The 27,424-nt window shown below is 39.3% G+C and overlaps 1 protein-coding gene across 1 annotated transcript; it reads right to left on the bottom strand.

Annotated features, from left to right (window-relative positions):
* Window positions 1-3,588: 3,588 nt before the first annotated feature.
* Window positions 3,589-24,263, bottom strand: LOC142140073 (hydroperoxide isomerase ALOXE3-like). The gene is given in 15 exon segments (XM_075197934.1): window positions 3,589-4,138; window positions 4,399-4,569; window positions 5,108-5,208; window positions 7,438-7,559; window positions 7,845-8,014; window positions 8,217-8,303; window positions 13,466-13,669; window positions 14,560-14,706; window positions 14,862-15,034; window positions 15,282-15,369; window positions 16,967-16,991; window positions 19,738-19,851; window positions 22,352-22,433; window positions 22,797-23,001; window positions 24,117-24,263. Coding segments are annotated over 15 exon segments (2,016 nt in total). The 3' UTR covers window positions 3,589-3,958.
* Window positions 24,264-27,424: the final 3,161 nt, after the last annotated feature.

The following is a 27,424-nucleotide window of genomic DNA, read 5'->3' as shown; positions in this document are numbered from 1 at the left end:
GCTGGGTGTGAGCTTGACTCTGGTTAACAACCACCAAGGAAATAGCTGCCCAATCCCTTGCCCAGATAATTTCTCAGCAACACATGGGTTGGTATTCCTTACAACATTCCGACTTCCATCTCCCTCACCAGCCCCCCGAATCAAGCTGAACACGGGCCATGGGAATATCCCTCTCTTGACCTTCTGCTGGGGTAATGCAGATTCTGCGGTTCTTCAGCAACTGGGATTTGGAGACCAAGTCAAAGTGAACTAAAATAAAAAATGGAACCACCCGATTCCCACAGGCCCTGACAATTTTGCCAATTCAACAGGTTGCAGGTGGCCTTGCATATTCATAGGTGTAGCCTTCCCCACATCCGCTACAACTTCAACCTGGTAAACTACCTCCTCTGTCTCTAGCGCATCAGGTTGATAGTATTCCCTATCGGGCAGATCTTGTTCCTCTCCACACACAGCGACCCATGTTTTTGACTGACTCAGGTGCCCTGGTTGTTGGCAGTTGTAATATCTGTGAGACTTAGAAAATGCAGGTACGGTTTCTGCTTCTAGGGACCGCTGTACAGATGGATGAATTGCTGTCAGTGGTGTCTCTACCCCTTGCCGAAACCTTCGGGTAGCTGTGCTGTTTCCTTCAGTGGACCCCTCTGTACCTTGGTCGGTTGGGCAGAAATTCTTTGGCCAAATGCGCTGCTGTCTCTGGGTTCCTCTGCTTCCAATCCCAAACCCATTCTTTGATTTATGGAGTTATTTTATTAAGCAGCTGCTCCAGAATTTCTTTGATTTGGACAAATTCTACATGGAAGGACACCCCTCCTCGCACCAAAATTTGACTTTATTCTGTCAGCCTGGAGACTTAATGTGCCAGTCATGTGTCTGCACCTTCCTTAGGAAGATATGCCTCCAGAGCTTTCCCCAGGAAGATATGCCTCCAGAGCTTTCCCCGTGAGACAGGGCACTAGATATTGAGCCAATTCCGCTTCCTCAATCCTGTGTAATATCAGCAGCAATTCAAACACATTTAAATGAGTATCGATATTGGTGGTATTTTCCAAATAGGTTGGCACATCTCTATAGCCCAACCTTGGTTCATATCTCATTGGAACTGCTGGAACAGGAAAACATACTGGCACTTTCAAAACCACTTCCAGTACCACTGCCCTTTTGTGTGGTGCTGCTTCTTGTCCCAGCATGACCATGTATTCTTGTAGCTGTGCTGGACTTCCAATGCCTGTCGTAAGCACCGGGGACCTTTGATCAACCATTATCTCCTGACTTGTCCCCATTCTTCAATTTTGGAGTCCTCTTCCTCGTTGTCTCATTGGACCAGCTTCCTTTTATCACCACTTGTTTGTCTGCTGCAGTTATCTCCATTCCTCACAGATGACATAACTCTTAGATGCGGTTTCTTGGATGCATTTTAAGCCATCTCCGTTTGACTTGTTCACTACATTTCCCTGGTCGGAGGGAAGATCCCATTGTGCGGTCACCAAATGTGAGGTTATATGGTTCTTGAACACTTTGGGAACGGTAACCTGCAATTTGCCAGACTGTTACACAGTTAGTGATTTGTACTTTACGCTGGTGTGTTAGGAATACCTTGAACACTTGGACTGTCATCAGGTATAAATACAACATTTTTTTCAAGTGCTCAAGGTATTCCTAACACACCAGCGTAAAGTACAAATCACTAACTGTAACAGTCTGGCAAATTGCAGGTTACCGTTCCCAAAGTAAATGACTGGTAAAAAGCCCCAATAACACACAAATCCAACAGAGAATTGATGGCAAGTCCACCCTGACCATAGGATATATTAGATCAATCTTTCCCATAATCAACACACCTCAGGATTCTCCTTATTCAACATCCTGGGTGACCATGGCAACTGACAGCTCCCCTGGCCCAATGCAGCCTCTGACAGGATAAAATACCTTACCCAGGTGATTTGACTAGGAACCCCCCTCCCCCACTATTAGGCCTCCTGGAAGTCTGATAATGGACAGTGTAGAACAATGGGACCACTGGGGATGAAACAAATGGGTCAGTAATGGGGTTTCCACATGATTACCACCAGCATTGCTGAACATTAAACCGTCAACATTAAAGTGCTTTTTACAGTCTGTGGGTAGAAAACCTTTATACTTCCAGTCAAAGGAGTATGTTGCCATGGTTTTACGGATTATCCACCTGGCATAATTTAAACATAACAAATCCTATAACCCATAACGGTTTCTAACACATCTCCCACTGGTGTAGTCAGAGCCCACACAGAATTATGAGAGAAGTAAAATGGGCCCAATCGTAATGGCATCGGAAGCGTGCACCTGATGGGACAACCGCCTCTCTAGGTTCTCTGCATCCTGTTTCAATCACATTCTGTATATTAGAAATATGAAGGGTTAGAAAGTATGTTATAATATCCTTGTAAATTTACAAAATGCCCCTACTTTGGGAACTGATGGACACATTAAAATAAATTGCTGTATTTCATTATAGTGTAAATTAACCCTATGGTGTTCACAACATTCAATTTTATCTTTGGCACTTATTTAAGAGAATTCATTGAAATGAAGGTTAATTAGCTGCATGGCTGACTAAAGATGTTCAGCTCATGTCACCAAAAGCCAATATCTGTCCACACAACATTAGCCGATTTATCTCAAAGGTGAGTCATTGCTATACTTGCTTAAAAGCTATATACAACTGCAGAATTTGGAATACTAAACCCTTATCCAACAGATCAGCATATGGTTGCATGCAGCTTTTTAGCAGAAGTGGTAAAACAATATAGCCAATGGTGCATCTATACCTGAGTTCTGAATTTCCTGCTCTGAAATCATCATCTTCATCAGCAGCTTGGCAGCACAATGAGCTAGTGGTTAGCACTTCTGCCTCACACCACTGGGGTCATGAGTTCGATTCCTGACCATGGCCTTATATCTGGAGTTTGTATGTTCTCCCTGTGTTTGAATGGGTTTCCTACAGGTGCTCCGGTTTCCTCCCACTCCAAAAACATACTGGTAGGTTAATTGGGCTGCTATCAAAATCAAAGTGTATGCGTGTATCTATATTAGGGAATTTAGACTGTAAGCTTCAATGGGGCAGGGACTGATGTGAATGAGTTCTCTGTACAGTGCTGCGGAATTAGTGGTGCTATATAAATAGATGATCTTAATGTCAACCCCATTCATTCAACTACCAGGAGAACTTCTCCCTTTTGCAACTGCCTGTAGTTATAAATCAATATCAAAACACAAGGACCAATTAGAGATTGTTTAAGCCCCTGGAATTTTATTAAACTATATTTGACTTGCAGCAAATTCAAAGAATAGTGAATCCATAAAGGGTAAAATATGAACATTTCATTTAGATTTGATATGAACTATATTTTTGAATGAAATTAGCTCCACTTACTTTTAATCACAATACTGTGGATTATTGCTAGCTGATCAAAAACTAAACCATAAATCCCTAATGCACACAATCCCTGTATAAGACAAATATATATTTGACCCAATGACATGAGGGTTACTGCTGGAATATATAGATGGTAACTATTGGATAAAATAAATTGATGAAATAACGCAAGACAATTTCAAGTATTTTATTCACTCTCTGACTTACACACTACTTTGTTTATTTTGCAGTTTTTAACAATGGAAGTCCTCACAATATAACTAATTTTAGAACATACCAATAAAGACATACATTTTTATTTACACCTAAGTGCAATTTAAAAAGTAACCAAAACTTTCTTCTTGTTCATGGTAAGATGAAGACAAGACATCCACTGAATAAACTTTTAACAATGTTGCAAACATGTTCTGACATGGAGCTTGAAGCTCAACTGGAATTACAAGTGCATCAAGTCATATCCCAAAAAAAGGTATCAGATCAGGACACATGGGAAACGAATATCTGGTTAAGTTACAGCCAGTAGATCCACCACCACTATTAATGTTAGACAGAGACACTATTCTCGATCACTTTTGGGTCCAAATAGGGATAAGGCAAATACATGCCCTTGTTCCGTTCATTAATGAACTTGGAAATTTCAACCAGCTTGTCCTGGAAATCCTTTATGAATTTCTGCGGGACCTCCTCTGTAAAACGCACATCAGGGTAATCCCCTAAACGTCTCTGGAGAGCAAAAAGAAATCTAGTTAATGTAAGATATTTTAGCCCACATTTTGCCATGATTTCATTATGTATTGACTGGGTCCATTCGTCAATACATTACAGAACAGAACTGCATGTAAATGAATGAATTATGGGTTCAGACAAGCTCTATACATCATGGTCTGTGCAGCAATTCTCTGTTACATATTTCCCAGAATAGGAACACAAAAGGAGCAGATCTGCTTATTGCTTACATGTCCATACAGGATCCTGGTACTCACCCGGTCTCTTGGCTCATCACTAAGCACCCATACTGTGGTCATTCCGAGAGTGGTAGTGTTTACTTCTGGCAATGCATCCATGATAGTCTGGGGTGTGCTGACCTCTTTAGCTGCAGGTGGGGGGGTTTTCATGGATGATGCACCATTGGGCATCCAGCCATAGAAGTCAAACTGCAATAGAAACATGGATCATCTGAAACATTCATATGCATGAATAATTTACCCAGAATGTGTAATTCTCTTGTCAATATTTTCTTAATTATACATAGGATATATACAGATTGGCATGATACATGAGAGCAGTAGATTTTACTGTATAAAGTAAATGTAATATTTTGTATCTAAATATATTTTCCACACGGGCCAGTAAATATTGTCACATGAAACGCAAATGCGATTTCAAGAAAGAATATTAAATGAAGGCTCACAACATGCATGTATCAGTTGTCAGTTAAATGTCTAGTCTGTCAACCCTGCATATAGCAAATGCAAAAGAGGTGGGACAGTTTTGACAAGAGGTTGTGCAGCACATACTGTAGTTAATATTGTGTTAGCAATTCTGTTTCAGTGAGAGATATAGGTGATCCTATTCATAATGCTTGATGTGTAGCCTCAAATCCTCCAAATCAAGAGCATAGTAGGAAAGACTGACACTGCATAGGTTAGAAAGCATATAAGATTGTACGTTGTGATGCTTTATGTCACTCACCTGACCATTGTTGACAGCTGCGTGCTGAGCAGAACAAGTGAAGATAACCATGGTCAGGAATTTGATCAGAGAGGATTTAGTCTCCAAAGATGATGGCATTCCTATCAGAGGGAAATAGTCCATTAAAAGACTAGACCTCACCAACACTACAGGATGATTTAATATGGGATTCGATGCAACAAGGTATCTTGGAACGTATGTAACAATCACCATTAATAAGAAATTCTAGATTTGCTAAAGCCAAGTTATATCGTTCCTGTTATTGAATTTGTCTCCAAGTCTTTCAAAAGGTCGGGAAAACTTTACCATTCACAGAACACTATATCTAATGCCAGGCAGCCACAAGCTGATCCCTGCTGATTAGTCTGAGTGCCAGGATCAATGTCCAAAGTGACATCACATGTATGTAATGGCAAAACTGTGACCTGTTAGTACAGTCAGGATATGATCATACACCAGCTGATTGTCATCAAACCAGTTTTAATAGTATCTGTGAAAAACATATGGAGTTATTATAAGGGCACAGTCATGCCCTTATATTAAGGTTGAATCTAATAAAGGGCATTCTGCCATGTTCATTTTGTGAGAGGGGGGCATGGTGTTTGAAGGGCTACATTTTAAAAAGTATTATAGCTATTAAGGTGAAATTTGGAATGCCAATGGAGAACCATAGGTGCCGCATGCCCAATTTAAAAAAAAAAATAAAAAAATAAAAGCCAAATTAGGGATAATCTAAAGTTGAAAATCTCGTTTTTTTTTTCCTGTTTAGCAAAAAGTCACTGGTTTTCCGTGCTATTTTTTTGGGATAGCGCAACTCAGTGTATAGGGCGTTTTAAGACTTGGGGTTTGTTTTGTTTGAAAGACATTAGGGCTGTGGAGTGAATTTGAGTGGTGACAACTTTGAGAAAGTTAGTTTTTACAATTTGGTAAAATATGCCACATTTTAAAGATTGGGAATTTCACAGAATTACATAACATTGCCCATAAATCAGGACTGAGTGGGATGGATGTTGGGATTATCTTTTCTGCTCCATAGTTGCTCAGACCTTCAGTTGCATAGACTGCATGTGTGTATTCCAGTGAACACACAAATCTGAATTCACAGCTCTGCCATTTTGTAAAGGAGACAGCAATCTCCCTCCATGATAGTGCTGAACCTGTAATTTCATTGCTTTTTGGAGATTGAATTGAAGAGTTTCAATAGTTTTCTTGAATTTGAAATTGTGTACAAGTTCAAAGAACCTTAATCGGACATGTTAAACAGTGAGGTTTTTTGTCTATGGAATTTCATAGCTTTTTGTAAAGTTAAAATATCTATGATATCAAATTTACAAACATGAACACAAAAATTTGACGTTACATAAGAAGCACTTGGCCCATCTAGTTTTCATTATTTATTTAATCCCTAATCAACAACCGTGTTTAAATTGCTTTATTATATTAACCTCTACCACCTCTGTTGGATGTCTATGGAACCTATACACTAAGATTTTGGTAAAGCAATTTTTTCTCAGATTTCCTGTAAACCTAGCACCCTCCATTTCCAGTGCATGTCTCTCACATACCCCACTGCCCACCAGCTGTGTGATCACATGTACACATGCCAACGCCAAGTGCACCAGCTTTTATCTCTCGTTACTTCCTGTGAAACCAGCCTTTCACATGGCACCCCATTCTCTGTAGCTTTACTTTCACATGTAACCTCCCTGTGCACCAGCTTATTTTTCACTTCTCACCGCCTTTGCACCAACGTTTCTTTCAAATGCTAACCACAGGATGTGATGGCATAACATATCTGTATTGCGCAAGGAGCACGTCCATTAAGGCTTCTGCTTTAATAGTCGTAATTTCATTGCTTTTTGGAGTTTGAGGGGAACAGTTTCAATAGCTTTCTTACATTTTAGATGGTGTGTAAGTGCAAGGAACTAACTTAATCAGACATGTTAAACCATAAGGTTTTTGGTGTATGGAATTTATACTCTGTATAAATGGGTGCTCCCTCAGTAGCATAAATATACTAAATATTGCCTTTTATTTTATGGGTATATAATGAAAGTTGAATTTGAATTTAGAATTTGTCCAGGTTGGTCTTTTATTCTGTTGACTAGAACCATAATTTTAATAAACCCATTGCGCCACATGATATTAGTATCCCAGGAGTGCCCCATACAAGTAGTACTTTTTCCCTTTACCATACTAGACAAATTGAGTGTGAGATTAGCATGAGAGCTTTGGAGAAGGGGGATGAGGTTGGAAGGAAAATAGTCGGATTGACCAATGTGCTTTATAACTCAGATTAAATAAATACAGAAGAAGTTCTTAATTCTTACCTGAAGATTTATATGACAAGAAACCTTCTTTAAAGATCTCTGCCACCCAAGCCTGAAGTTCAGGGTCTGCACTGACCACTGCATCACTCTCATAGTAGTAATGAATTATGTTGGACACAAAGCTGAGTGGAGAAATCAAGAAATATTGAGGCACAAAGAATTGATTTTCAAGTATGGAGAGTATACATGGGCAATAAAGAGGTCTGGGATTACAGATGTCCGGAACACCCCTTATAAAACATGTTGGAGAAATTGCTATGTGTTGGTTGCTTTATAGCACATTTATGCTATATGAGAACTTATGTATAGACCAGTTTGAGGATTTTTAAAGACAGCAATGAGCCCATCTCCCTCTCAGTGGGTAGCTGGAATAGCTCAATGTTCTGCAGATCTACTTGCATCTCTACCTCTCCACAGCCAACCAGATCTTCATCCCATCATCCCTGAACAGGTAATTGGGAATGGACTCCAATCCTCTTGTCTGGATGTTATCAGGGAGACAGAGGCTGCTGTAAGTGACCCCATCCATTGCTTTTTTCAGTAGTATTGGAAGTCCTCCTTTTCCAGTCACATTTACCTGGAAAAAAGTGGACCAAGTGTTAGATATGTTTCTGCAATAATGCATCTTGTATTTTCCTGATGATCATTGATATACTGCACTACTGTAAATGTTGATATAACAGGATCAAGTCAATATAAAGCACTAAATAGATTAAATCTGGCAACAGAGCTGGCAATAGAATGGAGTCTGAGTAAACTTTGCATAGTAAGGGTCTCACCTGATCAAAGAGGCCTCCAGGACCAATGAGCTGACTTCTGGCAAGGACATTGATTTCCAGGGTGAAGCGAACATGTGGAATAATTAGCTGGAGAAATATAAAGAAATACTGCTTATAGACACCTATTCTAAACCTTAATGAGGACTTAATGAGATGCATTTCAAATGCATAAAATCTAAAACCCTTAAAATCTGCTTCAATTAGTAATTTGCGCCTTAGAATCAGCGGCTCAAAAATGATTATATAGAGAAAGTGTAAACAAGTCCGTAAAAGTCCTGCATTAGTGGTTTTTACTACTCTGGCCTATATGGGAATGGCTGATGTCAAAATATTTAATCAAGTCTTAGACAAGTGATTATGACAGTTTGTGAGAGGTGTGATCACAGCACCATTTCATAGTTACATAGTTGATGAGGTTAAAGACACCAGTCCATCAAGTGCAACCTACTTTGGATCTCCTGCAATCCTTCACATATATTTAAAATGGATCCAGATTAAGCAACCGCCAATCTATTTGAATGGGAAAAATCCCTCCAGACTCAATATTGCAGTCCTATTTGTTGCTGTATACACTACTAGTATCAGCTATTTATAGAACGCTACTAATTACGCAGCGCTGTACAGAAAACGCACTCAATTCAGTCACTGCCACATTAGAGCTTACAGTCTAAATTCCCTAACACACACACACAGATTAGCAGCCAATTAACCTACTATGTTTTTGGAATGTGGGAGGAAACACACGCAAACACAGGGAGAACATATATCTACACAAATAAGGCCATGGTTGGGGATCAAATTCATGACCCTAGTACTGTGACGATGAAGTGCTAACCGCTAAGCCACTGTGCTCTCCATAGTATCCTTCATTTTAATTAACGGTCATATCCCTGGATACACTTTTCCACTAAAAATTTGTCTAACCCTTTTGTAAACATATCCATTGAATCTACCATCACAACCTTCCCTGGCACCGATTTCCATATCTTGACTGCCCTTACTGTAAGGAATTCCTTCCTGTGCTGGCTGTGAAACTTCCTCTAACTTTATGGGGTGACCGTGTGTCCTGTGTATAGTCCTTAGGGTAAATAATTTCCATGAACAAACTCTCTGTATTGACACTTAGGGCTAAATTTACTAAGCTGCGGGTTTGAAAAAGTGGGGATGTTGCCTATAGCAACCAGATTCTAGCTGTCATTTAGTACTTTCTACAAAATGATAGCTAGAATCTGATTGGTTGCTATAGGCAACATCCCCATTTTTTTCAAACCCGTAGCTTAGTAAATCTAGCCTTAATGTCATAGAATCCTCATAGACTCCTCTTTTCTAAAGTAAACATGCCTAAATGAGCTAACCTCTTCTCATAACTTAATGACTCCATACCCTTTATCAATTTTGTCACCCTTCTCTGAACCCTTTCTAGTTCCAAAGTATCTTTTATTGAGTGGTGCCCAGAACTGTAACCCGTATTCAAGATAAGGTCTTACCACTGATTTATACAGTGGCAAAATTACACTGTCTTTCCTTGTATCCATGCCCCTTTTTTATGCATGCCAATAATTTATTTGCCGTTGCAGCTGCTGCTTGACATTGAACACTAATGCTGTCTACGAGCACTCCCAAATCCTTTTCCATTATAGATGTCCCTAAAATAATCCCATTTCATTTAAAGATTGCGTGCTTGTTTTTGATCCCTAAATGCATAACCTTACATTTATCTATGTTAAACCTCATATTCCATTTGACCGCCCAATAATCCAGTTTATTTAAGTCCCTCTGTAGAGAAACTACATCTTGCTTTGAATTTACCTTGCAAAGTTTATTGCCATCTGCAAAAATGGAAACTTTACTCTCTCTAAACCATCACCAAGGTCATTAATACATAAATCAAAAAGAAGTGACCCCAGCACAGCACCTTGTGGTACTCCACTTAAATCTTTTGACCAAATAGAAAATATTCCATTTATCAGAACTCTGTTCCCTTTTCTCCAACCAGTTTTCAACCCAAGTAAAAATGTTTCCCAGACCCAGTTCCCTTATTTTATAAACTAACTTCTTGTGTGGCACTGTATCAAAGGCCTTGCAAAATCTAAGTAGACCACATTTACTGTACTACGGTGGTCTAATGGTCTAAATTCCCACTCAAACTAATCTAATTACTTTCTATGATTAAGTTAAAAGACCCATTCCTTACAAATCCATGATTCCCACTAATAATCTTGTTGCCCACCAAGTAATCATGAATACTATCTCTTAATATACTATCCTTCTGTAGTTTCCCCACTATTGATGTCAGGCTTACATGTCTTCTCTGGTTGTGATCTCGTCCAGAGACAACCAGTCACCACATCTGCTATACGGGAATTCCTTGGTACTGAGCCTGATGAGATTGAAACTATGAAAATTAAGATTCACGGTCTTGCCATTTCTGAGTTTAGCTCCATAAGAACCCTTGGGCGTATGCCATCTGGACCTAGAGCTTTATTTATCTTAATATTCTATAGTCGCCTTTGGACTTCTTCCTTTGTCAGCCAAGTATTAATTAATGGTATGGTTTAATTTCTGTTTTTAAGTATTATTCCTACCATTTAATCCTCTAGTAAATACTGAAGAAAAGAAAGTGTTTAATACCTTTCCGTTAGTATCATTTATCAATTCACCCACCACACTTCTTAGGGGTCGCATTTATTTCCCATAGAAATGAACTTATATGTATGTTTCCAACAACATTTTAAAGACAGCCCGCTTTTCTTCCGTATTTTTACCTTCAAAAACTTTGTCCTAGTCTATGCACTATAGACTCCTTTAGCATATTAAAATTTTCCTTTCTAAAGTTTAAAACCCTAGATGACCCCTTATACCATTGTTTCTGGAAACAAATTTCAAATGAGACCATATTCTGATCATTGTTTCCCATGTGCTCCTTTACTTGAATATTTGATATTATGTCTACATTATTTGCTACTAGGTCCAGTACAGCCTGGTTCCTAGTTGGTTCCTCTACTAATTGGGACATGTAATGGTCTTTTAGCCTGCTCAGAAACCTGTTGCCCTAGCTGTACCACAGGTCTCAGTACTTCAATCAATGTCTGGAAAATTAAAATCCCCCATAATTAAAACTTGACCCAGTTGTGTAGCCTTTCAATTTGCTGTAGAAGTTGGGCTTCCTCAATCATACTAATATCTGGTGGTTTATAGCATATTCCTATCAGAAACTTCTCTGCACTGTTTCCTCCACTGGATATTTCCACCCACAATGCCTCTATATATTATCACCAATATTCTCGTAAATAATTTCCTGAATACTTGGTTTTAATTCTGCTTAACATAAAGACATACCCCTCCACCCCTTTTATTTACCCTATCCCTTCTGGAGTATAGCCTTCCATGTTGACTGCCCAGTCATGTGTATCATCCCACCAGGACTCCGTAATACCTATAATATCATATTGCTCATTCATTGCTACTAGTTCTAACTCCCCCATTTTGCCTGTCGGGCTTCTTGCATTTGCAAGCATACATTAAAGTCTATTGCTTCCCTTAGGTATCTTTTTCTTTAACATGAACCTCTCCATATCAGCTATGCTTCCCTTTTCCCCCTCTCCACCCCCTTACTACTCAAGGTCTATCCTGTAAATACTTGCTTGTCCCTCCCCCCAAAGCCCAATTTAAAATATCCTCCAACCTTCTAACTATCCTCTCCCCTAGCACAGCAGCCCCCTCATTCAGGTGCAATCCATCTCGACAATAAAGATGGCAACTGACCGAGAAATAGCCCAGTGCTCCAAGAATCCAAAACCCTCCTTCCTACACCAATTTATTAGTCATGCATTGACCTCCCTTATCTCCCGCTGTCTCCCTGGACTAGCATGTGGCACAGGTAGTAGTTTTGAAAATACTACCTTGGATGTCCTTGCCTTAAGTTTGCGACCTATGTCCCTGAAATTATTCTTTACAAGACCCCATCTTCCTCCAACTGTCATTGGTGCCAACATGCACCAAAAATTGCTGAGTCATTCCCAGCTCCTCCCAACAATCTGTCTACCCAATCCGCAATATGTCGAGCACAAGCACCCAGGAGACAACACACTGTTTGGTATGCACGGTCCCGGTAACAGATTGCCCTATCTACCTTCCTAATAATTGAATCCCCTTCCACCACAGACTGCCTGGATCCCTAAGTTACTTTGGTCCCCTCTATGCTGAAGAGACCATTCCCCTGGTTGCTAGAGGAAGCAGTCTCACCCAACTCTACCAATTGTGAACTGCCTTCCACAGTATCTTCATCCAATCTGGCAAATCTACTGGGATTAGTTCGCTCAGAACTGGCGTGCCTCTTTCTCCCTCCGCTACCCCTAGTGACTGTTACCCAGCTGCCTACATCTGCATCCCCCTCTGCCCCTGTTCCACCCTGCTCAGCTAATGCATCAACGGTGAGCTGTAAACTATTCTCCAGGTTGGTAATCTCTCTCAATGTTCTGCCTTAGATCAGTTTCCTGGGCTTCCAAAGAGACCAATTGCTCACATTTCTCAGATGTATAAACCTTGGAACAATTGCTGCAAGTGTGAATGCATATGACAAGATGCATTAAGTGAGATCTTCAAGCCTGCTACCACTCATCTTATGACCAACTTAATTTCTTATAGCCTACAGTGAACTTGAAAGTACTAACCTTTGCTAGCCTCTTACAACATTAAACCCCTTCCTGGATTCAACTCCTTACTGGATCCAACTCCACACTAACCAAAAATCACTTGCAATCAAAAATGCAGTGGAAATCACAAACTCAATGAAATCACTTCCCACCTCCTCATTTTGTCCCATCAGAAAGCACAATGACTACACCCTTACTTAAAATTTAGACAATGTCATCTGATGCTCTGTAGGCCATAAAACTCTTCTTCTACAACATTTCAACCAAATCAAATTCTACAATATTGAAATATAAATACAGATCTTATGCTGTCAGGCACTGGATGATATCTGTATTCTGCTCTCCCAGATTGAACATCAAAATTGCCCATATGATCCACCACGATAACATGGAAAATGGAAAGATCTAGGAACCAAGATTAGCATTTTTTAGGAATGCTAAATGACTACATATGCCTTGATGATAACTAAATAGTTAGCAGCCACATAACATTAATCCACAATGAAAGCCTTCATGTGGTTGGCCCTGTAGCTCATTTATTGAAACATTGCAGGGAGTCAAACTCTTTTCAAGGCAATGGTTAAAACACTTCACCTTGTGCACTGGATGGCCCATTGGAAGTTGCCTGGTGGTCGCCATGTTAAAGACCTCAGCAAAGAGATGGGTGCGGAGAAGGTGAGTGTCCCCTTGATGCACTTGGAAGTCAGAATTGCGCACCCAGATCTTGGCCAGTAACCAGTCAGATTCAGAGTCATTGGGTAGGAAAATTGGATTGTTCTCTCCTGGGGTTTGAGACAACTGTAATAAAAACAGATCTGTCACTCTACAGCACCATCTAGAACCACACATTTATCCATTACCATGTGGTTTAGAAGCGACCAGTACATCTTCACTGCATATACAGCCATGCTAAAAACTGAAACTGATTAAGCCCTTTGTACTGCAGAGAAATTTACATGTGTTAAAACATTAAGCAGCTGAATGTATTTCAATGTTAGGAGATCTTAGTTGTGGAAAAACAAGTAATGCTTCATCTGGATATCTGATGTTTTTAGGACATTTCTAAATGAGCCCAATACCATTTGGTCTACAGGAGGGGAAACAATGAATTAAATTGTAACCATGTTTACTTGAGCATAAATTGAGAGCAGGGTCTTCTGATTTGGGATTGAAGAATGAGCCAGGAGGTGTACAATCTGTTTGTTGTGCTACCAACTGGGATTTCAATCTGTTTTTTGACATGTACCTGCTGACAAGTTTATTTTTAGCTCCTTAATACCTTTCACAATTCATTTTACCATGTTCAAGGACATACAGTAACTAGAGCCACAGGTGCCAAGACTGTTACTGGGAACAAAACATATGCAGTCTACCCCATTGTATACAGTTATCAGCATTATATACTAAACCTTTAGTATGGATTAAAGACATATGATGTGCAGAGCTTATTTGGAGCAACTGTTGCCCTGAATTTTGTGGCCATACCAGTAATCATGTTCCAATTACTGGATTACAGATCTACAGCACTGGGGAAAACTGGATATATGAAAGTTTATGCTCTATTGTCACGTATCTAGATTATATTGGACACCAGATTGGATATTTCAAAAACAGAAATCTGAAAAAGTTTACATTAAATATGGCTTTTCAATTTACACCAAAAAGACAGTAGAAAACTAAAAACTTGCCTGGATGGCGATTGGGAGAAGTTGATCTTGAGAATTTTTCCACAGTAGACACATAGGGGCAGCAATGTATTGTTGTTTACCATTAATGGAGCTGTTGGCAGGGACCCCATGAAGAATCTTGTAATCTGCCAGAAAGATGTTGCCATTCTGCAAGACATATGAGCCAGTTTACTGAAAGATATCTTGGTCATGAAGGATAAGTTTACATTAACTATGCACTAAAGGATGGAGGAGTCAACATATTTGACTTATTTACTTTCAAGAACCAACATTGGCTATCACTTGATATACAAACACCCCACCTCTAGTTCTTTGTGAAGGTTGGTGGACGTCCCCAGAGATGCAGCCACCATATCATCACCAACTGGAAAGTTATCAGGGATTTTGAAGCATTTTCTGATTAGCATAGGGTTAATTCCATTCAGATACTGGCTACCAAAGAAGTGATCCTCTTTCCATATCTCAGACACCTCCTCTATAGAGAAAAGACATGATGTCCACAGATTAATTTCATTTCAGTCCTTACAGGAAAGGAGTTTGGAGTTTAAGACCTTTGTAGGCTGACATAAGGAAATCTCTTTTCATGCAGAATTAGGTGAGCGTAATCAGAACAGATAAATGGTTTAGCTCAAAGAATAACAAAGCTCATTTTGCACAAGATGTTTTTGTGGTAATATTTTGCTGCATAGAAGTAGTCCTGTAAAGAGACAATATAAACATACCTTAATAATCTGACTTTCTGAGGCAAAACACCAATTTAATATCTTCTAGATTAGACCATGAATCCTGATTGTCTAAGAATCCTTTTAACTTCATTTCAAATCCCCTGAGAGTAAACAGGATAAAGGTGTCAAACAACCATATGCACAGTACCGACAACTGCCTGGACTAAATCTATTACTCCAACATCTAATAATTTAGTTGAATATGAGGACAATTATGTTCAGATTAAAAGATAGAGATCACTGCTGTGGTTTTATTTTATGGGGGTCAATAGGTCAATTCAATTGAAGTCTTCCTTTCCTGAATGCAAAGCTAAAACATTAGGATACCTTAGCTGACTGACCAAGAGGTACATTGTGTTCAGGTTCATCATCATTTATTTGTAAAGAACCACAAAACTCTGCAGCACCAAACTGTCAGTTACAAATCCTACAAAATATAATTGCACATAAATCTAAAGTGAGAGGGCAATGCTGACACAATAGGAGCTAGAGGGACTCCGTGGACAGAGGACTGTAGCAGGTAGAACAGGCCTGTCCAACCTGCGGCCCTCTAGTTGTTGCGAAACTACAAGTCCCCGCATGCCCTTCCAGCTATCAACAGGTTGCCTACTGGCAAAGCATGCTGGGGCTTGTAATTTCACAACACCTGGAGGGCCGCAGGTTGGTCAGGCCTGCGGTAGAAAATGCAAAATGTATAGTATCAGTTTCAGGGTAGCATAGGCTATAATGAAGAGGTGGGTTTTGACAGAGCACTTGAAAGTTGGGGGTGGATTTTTGTCAGGTAGGGTAGGGAACTCCATAAGTGAGGAGCAGCATGGGAGAAGTCTTGGAGGTGGTAGTGAGAGGTGGTTACCAGAGAGGAGGAGAGTCATAGGTCAGAGGTAGATCAAAGATGCCAAGAGGTAGTAAATCTCATGATGAGGTCAGAGGTATATGAGGGGAGGAGTTGGTGGAGGATGAATGCGAGTAGCTTGAATTGAATTTTGGAGGAAATGGGAAGCCAGTGTAGGGTTAAGCAGAGTTTTACAGCAGATGTGGAGTGACAAGAGGGGAAGATCAGTCTAGACTCTGCATTTAGGATGGATTGTAGAGGAGAAAGACGGATAGAAGTAGGTTGTAGTAGTCAAGGTGGGATATATTGAGATATTGAATAAGGGTTTGGGATCCTGAGTGAAAAAGAGGCATATTCTGGCTTTGTTTAGAAGGTAGGAGGTGAAAGAACAGATACCAGTGCTGTGAAGTCCAAGGTAGTGAAAGGTTTCAAGGAGAAAAGGACAGAGGTCAAGATAGATGAATAGTGAGAAGTGATAATTTGGCACTCTAGTGAGGACTGTCTAGGTGGAATTCAGAAGGAGGAAGCTTGATTGCAAAGGGTCAAGGAGAGTGAGCAGAGAGAGAAAGTGTATCATTTGGTTGTACCCAAACGACTTAAGTAGTTTGGAAGCAAAGGGGAGTAGATAAATGGGGTGGTGGCTAGAGAGGGAAATAGAGTCAAGAGAGATTCTTGAGGATGAGAGATGAGCGCATGTTTGAAGATGGAACGAAAAGCACCAGTGGATGGAGACATGCTGAAGAGATGGGCTAGATGCAGACAAGTATTGGGGGCAGGGTGTGGAGATGTTCAGTAGGAACAGGATCAAGTGGACAGGTTGAGAGGGAAGGGGAATATGAAGACTTTCTACAGTAATAGGAAGGAAAGAACTGAGGGTGAGTAGATGAGTGGAAGAGAAGTTGGGTATAGGGTGATAAATGTGGTGAGAGGAGATGGTGTCAATCTTGCATTTGTAGTAGGTGCAAAGTCATGAGCAGTGAGGGAACAAATATAGAGTGGTGGAGGTGGGTAGAGAAGAGAGTTGATAGTGGCAAAGGTGGCGGGGGTGGGTCTAAAGTAAGAAATTGAGGGCGGTATAGTAAGAATACAGGGAAAACTTAATGGAGGAGGTCTGTATTTGAGTGAGATTTTCTCCATTCATTCTTGGCAGTACGGGAGCACTTTTCCAGGTGGGGGATCGGTTTGGACTGCCAGAGTTGGAGTTTGGATTGCCTGCTGTGAATGTTGTGTTAAATGACACTGCAGTATGTGGTAGGAATAGGAGAGAGAAGTGGTTCAAATTAGACTGAGAAGAGGATAACAGCAGCATAGAGGTGGAGTGGGGAGAAGAGGTCACAAACAGCAACAAAAATAGAAGCACATGCATTTTTAAGAAGCGTTTGCAAATATTTCAATAGGGAGTGTCCAGGCAGTGCATAAAGCAGATGAATTAGATGGAGGATAATGGAACAGGTGAGTGTTAGATGTTGTACTCCTGTAGCAGTATCTCCAGGTACAGTGTTGTACTCCTGTTTATCTCCTGTATAACTCAATTATGCTATATAAATATGAATGCAAACTTGTAACCAAAACATACTAAAACATTAGCTAAGCTATGATGATGATGGACTGCAATCAAGCACCATTAACCTCACACTACAAAGGCCAGCAATAAAATCCTTAAACAAACAATTTGTGCATAAAAATAAGCATTACATTAATTAAAATATAGCACATCTGATCACAGTCTAGATAAGTGGTACAGAGATGGTATAAAATAATTACCATTAATAAATGTATTTATTTTGACATTTATAAACTCTTGCTTCAGTGCATCTTCAGGAACAAAGTTATATTAAGCAAAGCTTACTATACCCAGCTATTACAAAACCTGCACATGGTATATTTATTATATTGAGCTTAGCAAAAAGATTTAAAAAGTCACATATGTATAGGAGAGTCTCAAAATAAAGAGGGACACATTGAAACTAGGAAGATCTTGGGAAGTATAATAGGCAATTTCCATTGAACAGACTGTAAGAAGAAATGTAACACCAGGTAAAAATTAGATTCTTCATCTTAACCTATTTCCGTAACTACTATGCAATACTCTAGATCCACCTGATGTTTTGTAAGCAAAAGGGTCAACAGCTCAGGGTATGCATTCAAAGAATGTAAAGTGGAGATTTAGAGATTGTAAAATGATAAAGGATTCTTAGGTAAAATGCTATAGTGATAAATACCCAACGAAATCACAAAAAAGTGTCAGATCATGCAATCATGTAATAAGTCAGTTATGCAAATTCTGATCAACATACGGGCTGGATGATACCAGTTTAAAAAAAATATAAATTATATATATATATCCCTTTAGCGTACTAGATGAAATGATGATTAGTATATAGGGCATATAGGGTGCTCCCTCTACACCAGTGTTTCTTAACGCCAGACCTTATGCACCCCCCAACAGCTGTGTTTTGAGGATATCTGTCTGTGGAAACAGGTGGGATAATTACTGACCCAGCCAAGCAGACTAAGGGCTAGATTTACTAAGCTGCAGGTTTGAAAAAGTGGGGATGTTGCCTATAGCAACCAGATTCTAGCTATCATTTATTTAGTGCTTTCTACAAAATGACAGCTAGAATCCGATTGGTTGCTATAGGCAACATCTCCACTTTTTCAAACCCGCAGATTAGTAAATCTAGCCCTTAGTGTCACCTACGCATGACAAAAATTATACACACCGATACTTGAAAAGGAGAAAAACTATTTATGTTGGGCACTCCTAGCACAAGGTGTACAGATCAATAGAAATGTAGGTATGTAAATAGTTCCAGACTATGATTCCCAATCAGAGCCAGTCATAGATATGTCACCATCAAGGACAGAAAAACTAAACAGAAATAAAATCTAACTTATTTTGTACCCATAAAATGTTGCAATGTTATAAAGCGAACTATGCCAAAACTAAAATAAGTGACTGTTCATAGGGAATTAATTCAGAATTAACTGTTACATTAATAACAGTACATCTGTCTATCCACTAACAACTTTGGTTGGGTCCAAGCCCATAAAATTCCCATATTACTGACCTTTTAGGTCCATATTTGAATTAATGCCCTATCAATGCCCTATGAACACTTATTTTAATTTTAGAATATTTCACTTTTTAACATTGCAACATTTTATTTCTGTTTAGTGTTTTAAGTATCTTTCTGACTTTAATAGCAACATATCATTCTATGACTGGCTCGGATTGGGGAATCATAATCTGGAACTATTTACAGACCTAGGTTTCTAATTGTCTTTATCCCTTATGTTATGAGTGCCCCTCAAATAGTATTTCTCTTCCAGTATTTTACATAGGGATCAATAACCCCGTTCACTATCTCTGTTAGCACTTCAACATGAATGCTATCCATGTAGAAATATACTTTCTTCATGAGTATTTGTAACATTAAATCCCAAGATTCTAGCTTGCACTGTTTATGCATTTGTGAACTGATCAGCAGACTTTGAAAGCTCAGTTATGTCTGCACACAGATATGAACATAGATTAGAACCTTGGATACACCCCAGCCAACCCCAACAGAGGTAGAAGTGAACTGATAAATAGTAATAAGATGGATTCAAGTTGCTAATACAGAGTAGCCAAAGCTGCTCCGTTTTAAGAAGGAGAACTGGTCATTAGGGGGCAGATCCTTAACCTCTGCTACATCGATGCAGTGAGGGGCACCTTCTGAATAAAATTTCCACCTGCAAGACACAAAGTATATGCTATAGAATATATTCATATAAGTCAATCACACATCAACACCACATCTATTGATTCACAGACCTGTTTCTATTTAGAAACAAAACATGAGATGGCTCCTCACAGGTTTCTGCTGAACCACTTTGATGTTTATTTACTTTTCATGATGGATAGAGATATATATATATATATAACACATATACACACACAGTATAGAGGAATTGCGTTCGACAGAAATGGAAATGAGATGGAATTTGGTAGTGTGAACACTTTACCTCTACTAACCAGCTAAAATCTGATGCATTGATGGTGGAAATTGGACGCACATCCAATGCCAACATAGGTGTCCTGGCTTTAGTTATTCACTGTGCAACAGGATGCTGACTGTTATACTTTGTTCCTTTTGTAAAATACTTGCTTCACAGACAATTGGCGCAAGGATGCCTCTTGGAAATCATGGCTTGCATTAGGGGAGTCAGTTTGAAATGGAAAATTGGATGCTGGACTATGTACTAATAATGAGTATGCATGAGTTGGCTATCCATTCGGCTGCTAGCTGATGCTGGGCTGCTTGCTACTATACAATTTTCCATCCTTTGAAAAACTTTTTGAAAGAACTCCCTGCAAGTGACATGGAGGAGGCGCCTAGATGATCAATGGTCTAATGCCCTGGCTTGACAATGTGCTCATCATGGCCATGAGGTGGTACCATTGGTGGCTGCCTTACTTTGACACAATCATCTTCCTCATTATCTAGTTCAAGTACAACACATTCATATTCAGATCCACAATTATCCCACTCATCCTCTTGCACATTTATAAGTTCCTAAGTAGCATCCTCAATTTGTTTGTCTAAATCATCATTACTACTTATACTCACATTTCCAAATAGTTGAGAAATTTGAGAAGACTGCTCTTATTTAAAAAGCAAGAAATATATTTTTTGGCACATGCTGCTCAGTCATACAGCACCCTGCTTTTTCTCCACTAATTAGTTCAGATGTCTATACTTTATATACTATAATATACTATTACAACAACCAGTTGCCACTGTGTCTACGCTTCACTCACACCCTATTGATCAGAACACAATTCCAGCAGACTGATCTCTAAATAAACTTTTAGCATTTCTACAGTAAAATCACAGCTATTGCAATATAAATTGCCTCTTTCATGCTGTCCAATCCTCATCAAGCGATTTTCTGAGCACAGAATTGCAGCAAACCTGCAACCCATATGCTATCACTTCTAAATTGGCAGATGAGAACGGGGGGGGGGGGGGGGGGGGGGGTGATATATAGAAGATAACCAATCTAACTTGTGAAATCTGTCATTTTAACAGAAATGGTATTTTTGTCTCGGTTTCAGATCCGATTTTGCCACACAAAACCGAGTCATGGCTCAGGTTGACTTGGAACCCCAACATTCCAATCTGTCAGATTTCTCTGAAATGCTCATCTCCAATATATATTAATATATATAAATATGCAGCTGTTGGACTTTCTATAGTTAGGAATTTTTATATGTTTTTTCAATTTTTGAACCTCAAAAATAGTGAATATGTAATAAATTAAAACAATCTCTTCGCTGCACTGAGAAATAACACACCAAATTTATAAACAATTCACTACATATAAGACATCAAAATATAGTCCAAAGTGAATTGACAGCTCCTTTCTTCTAAAAATCCACACCCAAAGTGGAATAATCTAGGATCAAACAACATTAGAAGAAAGGGAGCTCATAGTATAAGCCAGGGTTTCCCAAACCCAGTCCTCAGGGCTCCCCAACAGTGTAGGTTTTCTGGATCACATGTGACATAATCAGGACCACCTGTGGATCTGTTACAATGTGTCAGTCAGTAATGACTACACCTGTGCTCCAGCAAGGAGATATGGAAAACCTGCACTGTTAGGGAGCCCTGAGGACTGGGTTTGAGAAACCCTGGCATAAGCAATGTACAATCAATGAACCTATTGAATGAAAGCTGCATACATTTTTCAAATCAAGAGGAAGCTTATCTGTTGAATGCTTGATAGGTGTACTACAAGCACAATCTTCAGCTCTCATTTATAATCACTTCATTGTCTGTGAAGGAAATGCACATCGAAAAGACAACCGCCCATGTGTGAAATCTTTTCAAACAGCCAATTTTTATTTTAAATAAGGTTAAAAAGACCCTGACATAAAGTGGCATAAAATTAGCACTTATCTGAGTCCACTGTGATGTGGATGCCAAGGAGGAACACTTCAAGCTGTCTGGATCAGCAGGTGTGACAGTTCCACAAATATTGCACTGGCAGTTAAAAATAATTTAAAAAATTACTCTAAAAATTATTATTGTGAGGATAAAACGCCTACATGTTTCGTTCTCAAACTTCATCAGGGGTATCCTGATGAAATACTGTAATAATGATCAAGACTCCTCTCCTCAGAAGACAGGCCATTTTCCCAAAGGCAGCAAGTATACAAAACATCACTTCATGTACATTGGTCACTCACTTGTGGGTCTCTCTCTCCTTCTCCAGTTCTAATGTCCGTTGTTGCTGAATAACAGGGTGAGTTTTCCCAGCTAATACAATGCCTGAAACAGAGAAATGGTCATAATACAACTTCCAATAATCACCAGTACAGTTTTTATTGTAATTAAGTAAATGTGACCTGTTACCCCGTGATTAGAAGTTGATTTTAAACTCTCACATGGCTACAATTTAGTACGAGATGGTCCCCACATGGAAACCTTCACAATTATAGTGTAACATGTACTCCCGTTCTGCCCAGCCCTTCTACATAGAACCAGTCTTCTCAGCTCTGTAATATCTAGTCCTGTGCACCAAAATTCAGGTGGAGAGACTTATATTAGCGATTTTATTGTGCGTTATTACTAAAGTCTAAGTTGGATAAGAGTTCCTATCTGTATCCAAGTCCTAAATAAATTCCAACTCACCCTTCCCCTCTGGGATCTCCACTGTAGTTAAACCAGGGATCCACCGATAGAAAGGGAACTGGTAGAGTTGACCATTGGGGCAGGTCACATCAACATACTGGCAGTGCCAGGCATCCATTTTAAATTTCTTGTAGTGCTCTGTTGACAGCCGAACCACCAGGAGCTCTCCCAGATCTTCCTCAATGTTAACATCAAAGTCAGTCACCTTGAAAAGCAGAGCAGAGCCTTAAAAAACTTGCATGGAATAAGTCTAGAATTCCCACTAGGGTAGACCATGAGTGTCGCAATTATACAAGGTGATGTTATCAATAGAGTTCAGGGACTTTGTGGACATAGACAAGTATATAACAATGGTAAATGGCATTTTTACTAGAAAATTGCATATTTGCAGACATCTTGCTTTATATGTTTAACATGTAATATCAGGGTAATCCATTATATGAATTAATGAGTGCGCCAAATACAAAACATTCTATCATTTCTTCATTGGAAGTTGTACACAGGGGTAGAATTCCAATAGAATATATGTAGTTATTACTTTTCCTCAAATACAAACCTGTGTTTTTTAGGAATTGTTTCTTATTTTATTGTATACAGAATCGTTGAAGGGTTTGGCTAGATTTATTTCACTTATATACAAGAACAGTAGCCCTTCTAGGGTCTATCCACTGCGTAACATTTGTTTATGAGACCTTTATATGTACACAATAATTAACATACAGTGTTCTACTTCCCCATATCAGGAGAATGCTTATGACAGATATACACAGCAGAGACTCGCTAAATATTCAATATTCACATTAACTTTTAAAGCTTTTTTTTTTTTAAGACTTAAGCCAAAACATGCACATTTGTAACATGGTACATAGAGTTTTATTTTAGAAAATGTAAACGCCTTTCCGCCTCTGGTGTAATATTTTATATTTTGTTGCAGACACTGTTCTGAAGATTTATTACTGTCTGTCCCACACATATTGCTATTTTACTTTAAATAAGCTATTTCCCTGATTGTAAAATGATTTCCTATACAAAATGAGAGAATAAGAAGAACCTTGGATTTGCCGGATCCACTGGGGTTCCCATTGGCTGTAATGGTTCCATGTCTACTGCTCTCTCCTATAACTGCTAGGCTTGTTTCAAGCAGACTAAGCTTGGGTCATTGACCCCTGTGAATTTACTATTCGCCTGTTTAAGCTTACTGCTTGGCCTCTTTTAGAGAGCAGCATCTGTATATATTTTTTAGTTTGAGTGCAGTTCTTTAATTTCATTTATTTGTAGTGTAACATTATTCCTATATTGTGACTCTTATAAGATACTCACTGCTCCAGGTTTGAAGTTATTCCACTTATGGGGCAGTTGATGTTTAGCACTTTCACCTTGGACCCCCACAAGAACAATGGAAACTTGATCAGAGGTCCCAGCACACAGGTCCTTCCCTGTTGCAATTTGCACCTTGTAGATCCCCATGTCTGAACCAGTGACCTTGTGAGAGAAGCACTGTAGGAAACTAGAAAAGTGAGAAATGTTTTAGATTAGGATTCATCGCTTATATCATACAAAATAAAATAATAATAATCCAGCAGAGTGCCAGTGTCAGGAAACGTAGACATGGATTAAACTGCTGGCGTGAATCATTGCAATAGACCATGAACTGCACCATCATTAATGAGTCTATTTTATCTTCATCCCTGCAACATTATAAGTTGTGTCTCTGCCCAGATATCTCTGATCCCCCTAAAGAATCCTTTCAATCCTCCAGTGATCCAAACAGGCCAGACTAAGACTGTTCCAGTCTCCGCAAGTTTGTAAAATAAGCCTGGCCAACCTGTGGTTCCCCAGGTGTTGTGAAACTACAAGTCCCAGCATGCCCTGCCAGCTGGCTATCTACTGGCAAAGCATGCTGGGGCTTGTAGTTTCAAAATACCTAGAGAGCCACAGGTTGGCCCGGCCCGTTCTTAAACCTCAACTTTGTGGAATGTATCCACATATGAATTATAGTGTTGGATACTTTTAGTAATCTTCATCAGTGCATTAATGTTTAGTTAGTATAATATAATAGTTTTTACTTTTCGTTACCACCTCATTCTCTCGCTACTCCATAAACAATTAGAATTTCTATTAAACGTCTCAATTTCTTATCTTTACCAACTGTACGAATGTTCGTATTTATTCTCTATCTATTGTCATTTGCTTTTAAAGATTGCTCCCATAAACTACACCATAATCTGTATCTGATAAACTACAAAGCCAAAGCTTGAACTCTCAATGAATTTTCTCAGCATAAAAATCAATTAAACCCATACTCACGTAATAAAGGTGTCTTCTGTTGCTCTACAACGTGTGCTCTGTTAATGGAGAAAGTGCTGTGTACAATATACATAAAAGTTATACTATGAAAGAAAAATGATTGACCAAAATAATGTATAATGATACAGAATGTGTGAGAGTCTGTATGAATCCATGTGTCTGTGGCTCCTTTTTATGTCCTAGTGTCAGTGAGGACGACTCCCTTTTTACATCTCAGTTCCCAATTGGAGCACATTACGCTTCAATGTTAGTACTCAATATAGCATACAAAACCTAATACAGGTATTTGAGATTTATTTTGAGACGAGAATACATTGGGCTTAAAATAAATGTAATGAAAAATCATACAACTCGAAACATATATTGAGTGTAAAGTAATAAAACGTATATTAATAACACTGTACTGCATTTTACACCCTCAGGAGTAACTGTTATCATTCATTGTCAGCACACATTTAGTCAGTTAACCAGTAAAACCCCTGTTAGGAAGCTCGAGTCAGTAAAGTTATACGACTTGCTAAAAGCACCATAACCCATATCATATAGGTGTTTAGATAGGTGGGTTATGTTAGGTCAACTGGTTTATTGTTAACAATGTAGCTGAAACAAAAAAAAAAAATATTTTCATTCTCCACTTTTCATTAGTGCAGTTAGCTATTAAATGTATAAATATCCAGGCAATACATCAGCATTTCAAATGGTATATTTTTTTCCCACACACTAACTGGTTAAAAAAAAAAGTCAGTCTGTCCATCCCCTCTAATTAAAGCCCTTTTTTTTTTATTGGAAAGTTACAATATATTATATTGTATTGTATATGGAGACGGGAATACATTGGGCTTAAAATACATATATAATGAAAAATCATACAACATGAAACATAGAGTGTAAAGTAATACAATGTATATTCATAGCACTGTAGTCTATGTTACAACCTCAGTAATCATATCTGTTAGGTGTGTGACATTACAGGGGCAACTGTTATCATTCATTGTCAGTACACATTTAGTCAGTTAACCAGTAAAACCCCTGTTAGAAGCCCTTTAGTCAGTAAAGTTATATAACTTGCTATAAGCATCAGTTATTTATATAGCGCCACTAATTCCACAACTCTGTACAGAGAACTCATTCCCATCAGCATACTTGCCAACTCTCCCTGAAATAGGGGTGATCTCCCTCACTCCCTGAAGAGTCTGGCATTCTCCCTGATGCTGAGCCAGTACAAGACGTGGTTGGCTTCGCCATCTGTGGCATGATGACAGTTCAGAAATTGTGTCCTATGTCCATGTATTGATGCCTACGGAGGTGGCCATTTTCATGGAGATAAAGATTTAATCAAAGACTGACAGGTAAGACAACATGACTTCAGTAATGGAGACAGAAATGTAAAAGACACTTCAGTCTCTAGAGATTCATTAGCTGCTTTTTTTAACGCGTACTTGCCTACTCTCCCAGAATGTCCGGGAGGCTCACGCATTTCTGGGAGACCACCTGGGCTCCCGGGAGAGCAGGGCAACCTCCCAGTTCTCGCACCGCAATAGATAAGTGGCAGTGGAGTGGCTTAATGACACAAATACTGCGTCATCTTAAACCTGCTGTAATTGTCCAAAACTGCGACAATCATTTAGGGGGCGGTACCAAAATGATGGATCTCCCTGAAGCCAACAAGGAAAAGTTGGCACGTATGCATCAGTCCCTGCCCCATTGGAGCTTAGTCTAAATTCCCTAACAAACATACACACAGACTAGGGTCAATTTAGATAGAAGCCAATTAACCTACTAGTATGTTTTTTGAAGTGTGAGAGGAAACCGTAGCACCCAGTGGAAACCCACGCAAACACAGGGAGAACATACAAATGCCACACAGATAAGGCCATGGTCAGGAATCGCACTCATGACCCCAGTGCTGTAAGGCAGAAGTGCTAACCACTAGGCCACTGTGCTGCACCATAACCATATCATATATCTCTTTAGATACGCAGGCTATGTTATGACAACTGGTTTATTTTTAACAATGCAGTGACTGAAGCAAAAAAAACGGGATTTATACTTACGATAAATCTTTTTCTCTGAGTCCATCTGGGGGACACTCCTTATCCATGGGGGTTGAGTCTGGGGAGGAGTCTGGCACCCAAAGAGCTAACCTTTTTCAGCTGACAGCATATCACCCCCACCAATTCCCACATACCTCAGTTTGATTACAAAAGCCATTAGGAAGATAGGCCAATCAACCAAGACACACCACTCAACAGAGGGGGGGGGGGGGGGGGGGGGGAGTCTAGACAAAACAATCAAAAGCTGGGGGGGGGGGGGGGTCGGAG

Source organism: Mixophyes fleayi, chromosome 2, assembly GCF_038048845.1.
Source record: "Mixophyes fleayi isolate aMixFle1 chromosome 2, aMixFle1.hap1, whole genome shotgun sequence".
In the NCBI taxonomy this organism is placed as follows: domain Eukaryota; kingdom Metazoa; phylum Chordata; class Amphibia; order Anura; family Limnodynastidae; genus Mixophyes; species Mixophyes fleayi.
The sequence above is the reverse complement of the archived record's forward strand: the minus strand, read 5'-3'. Positions and strand labels throughout refer to the sequence as shown.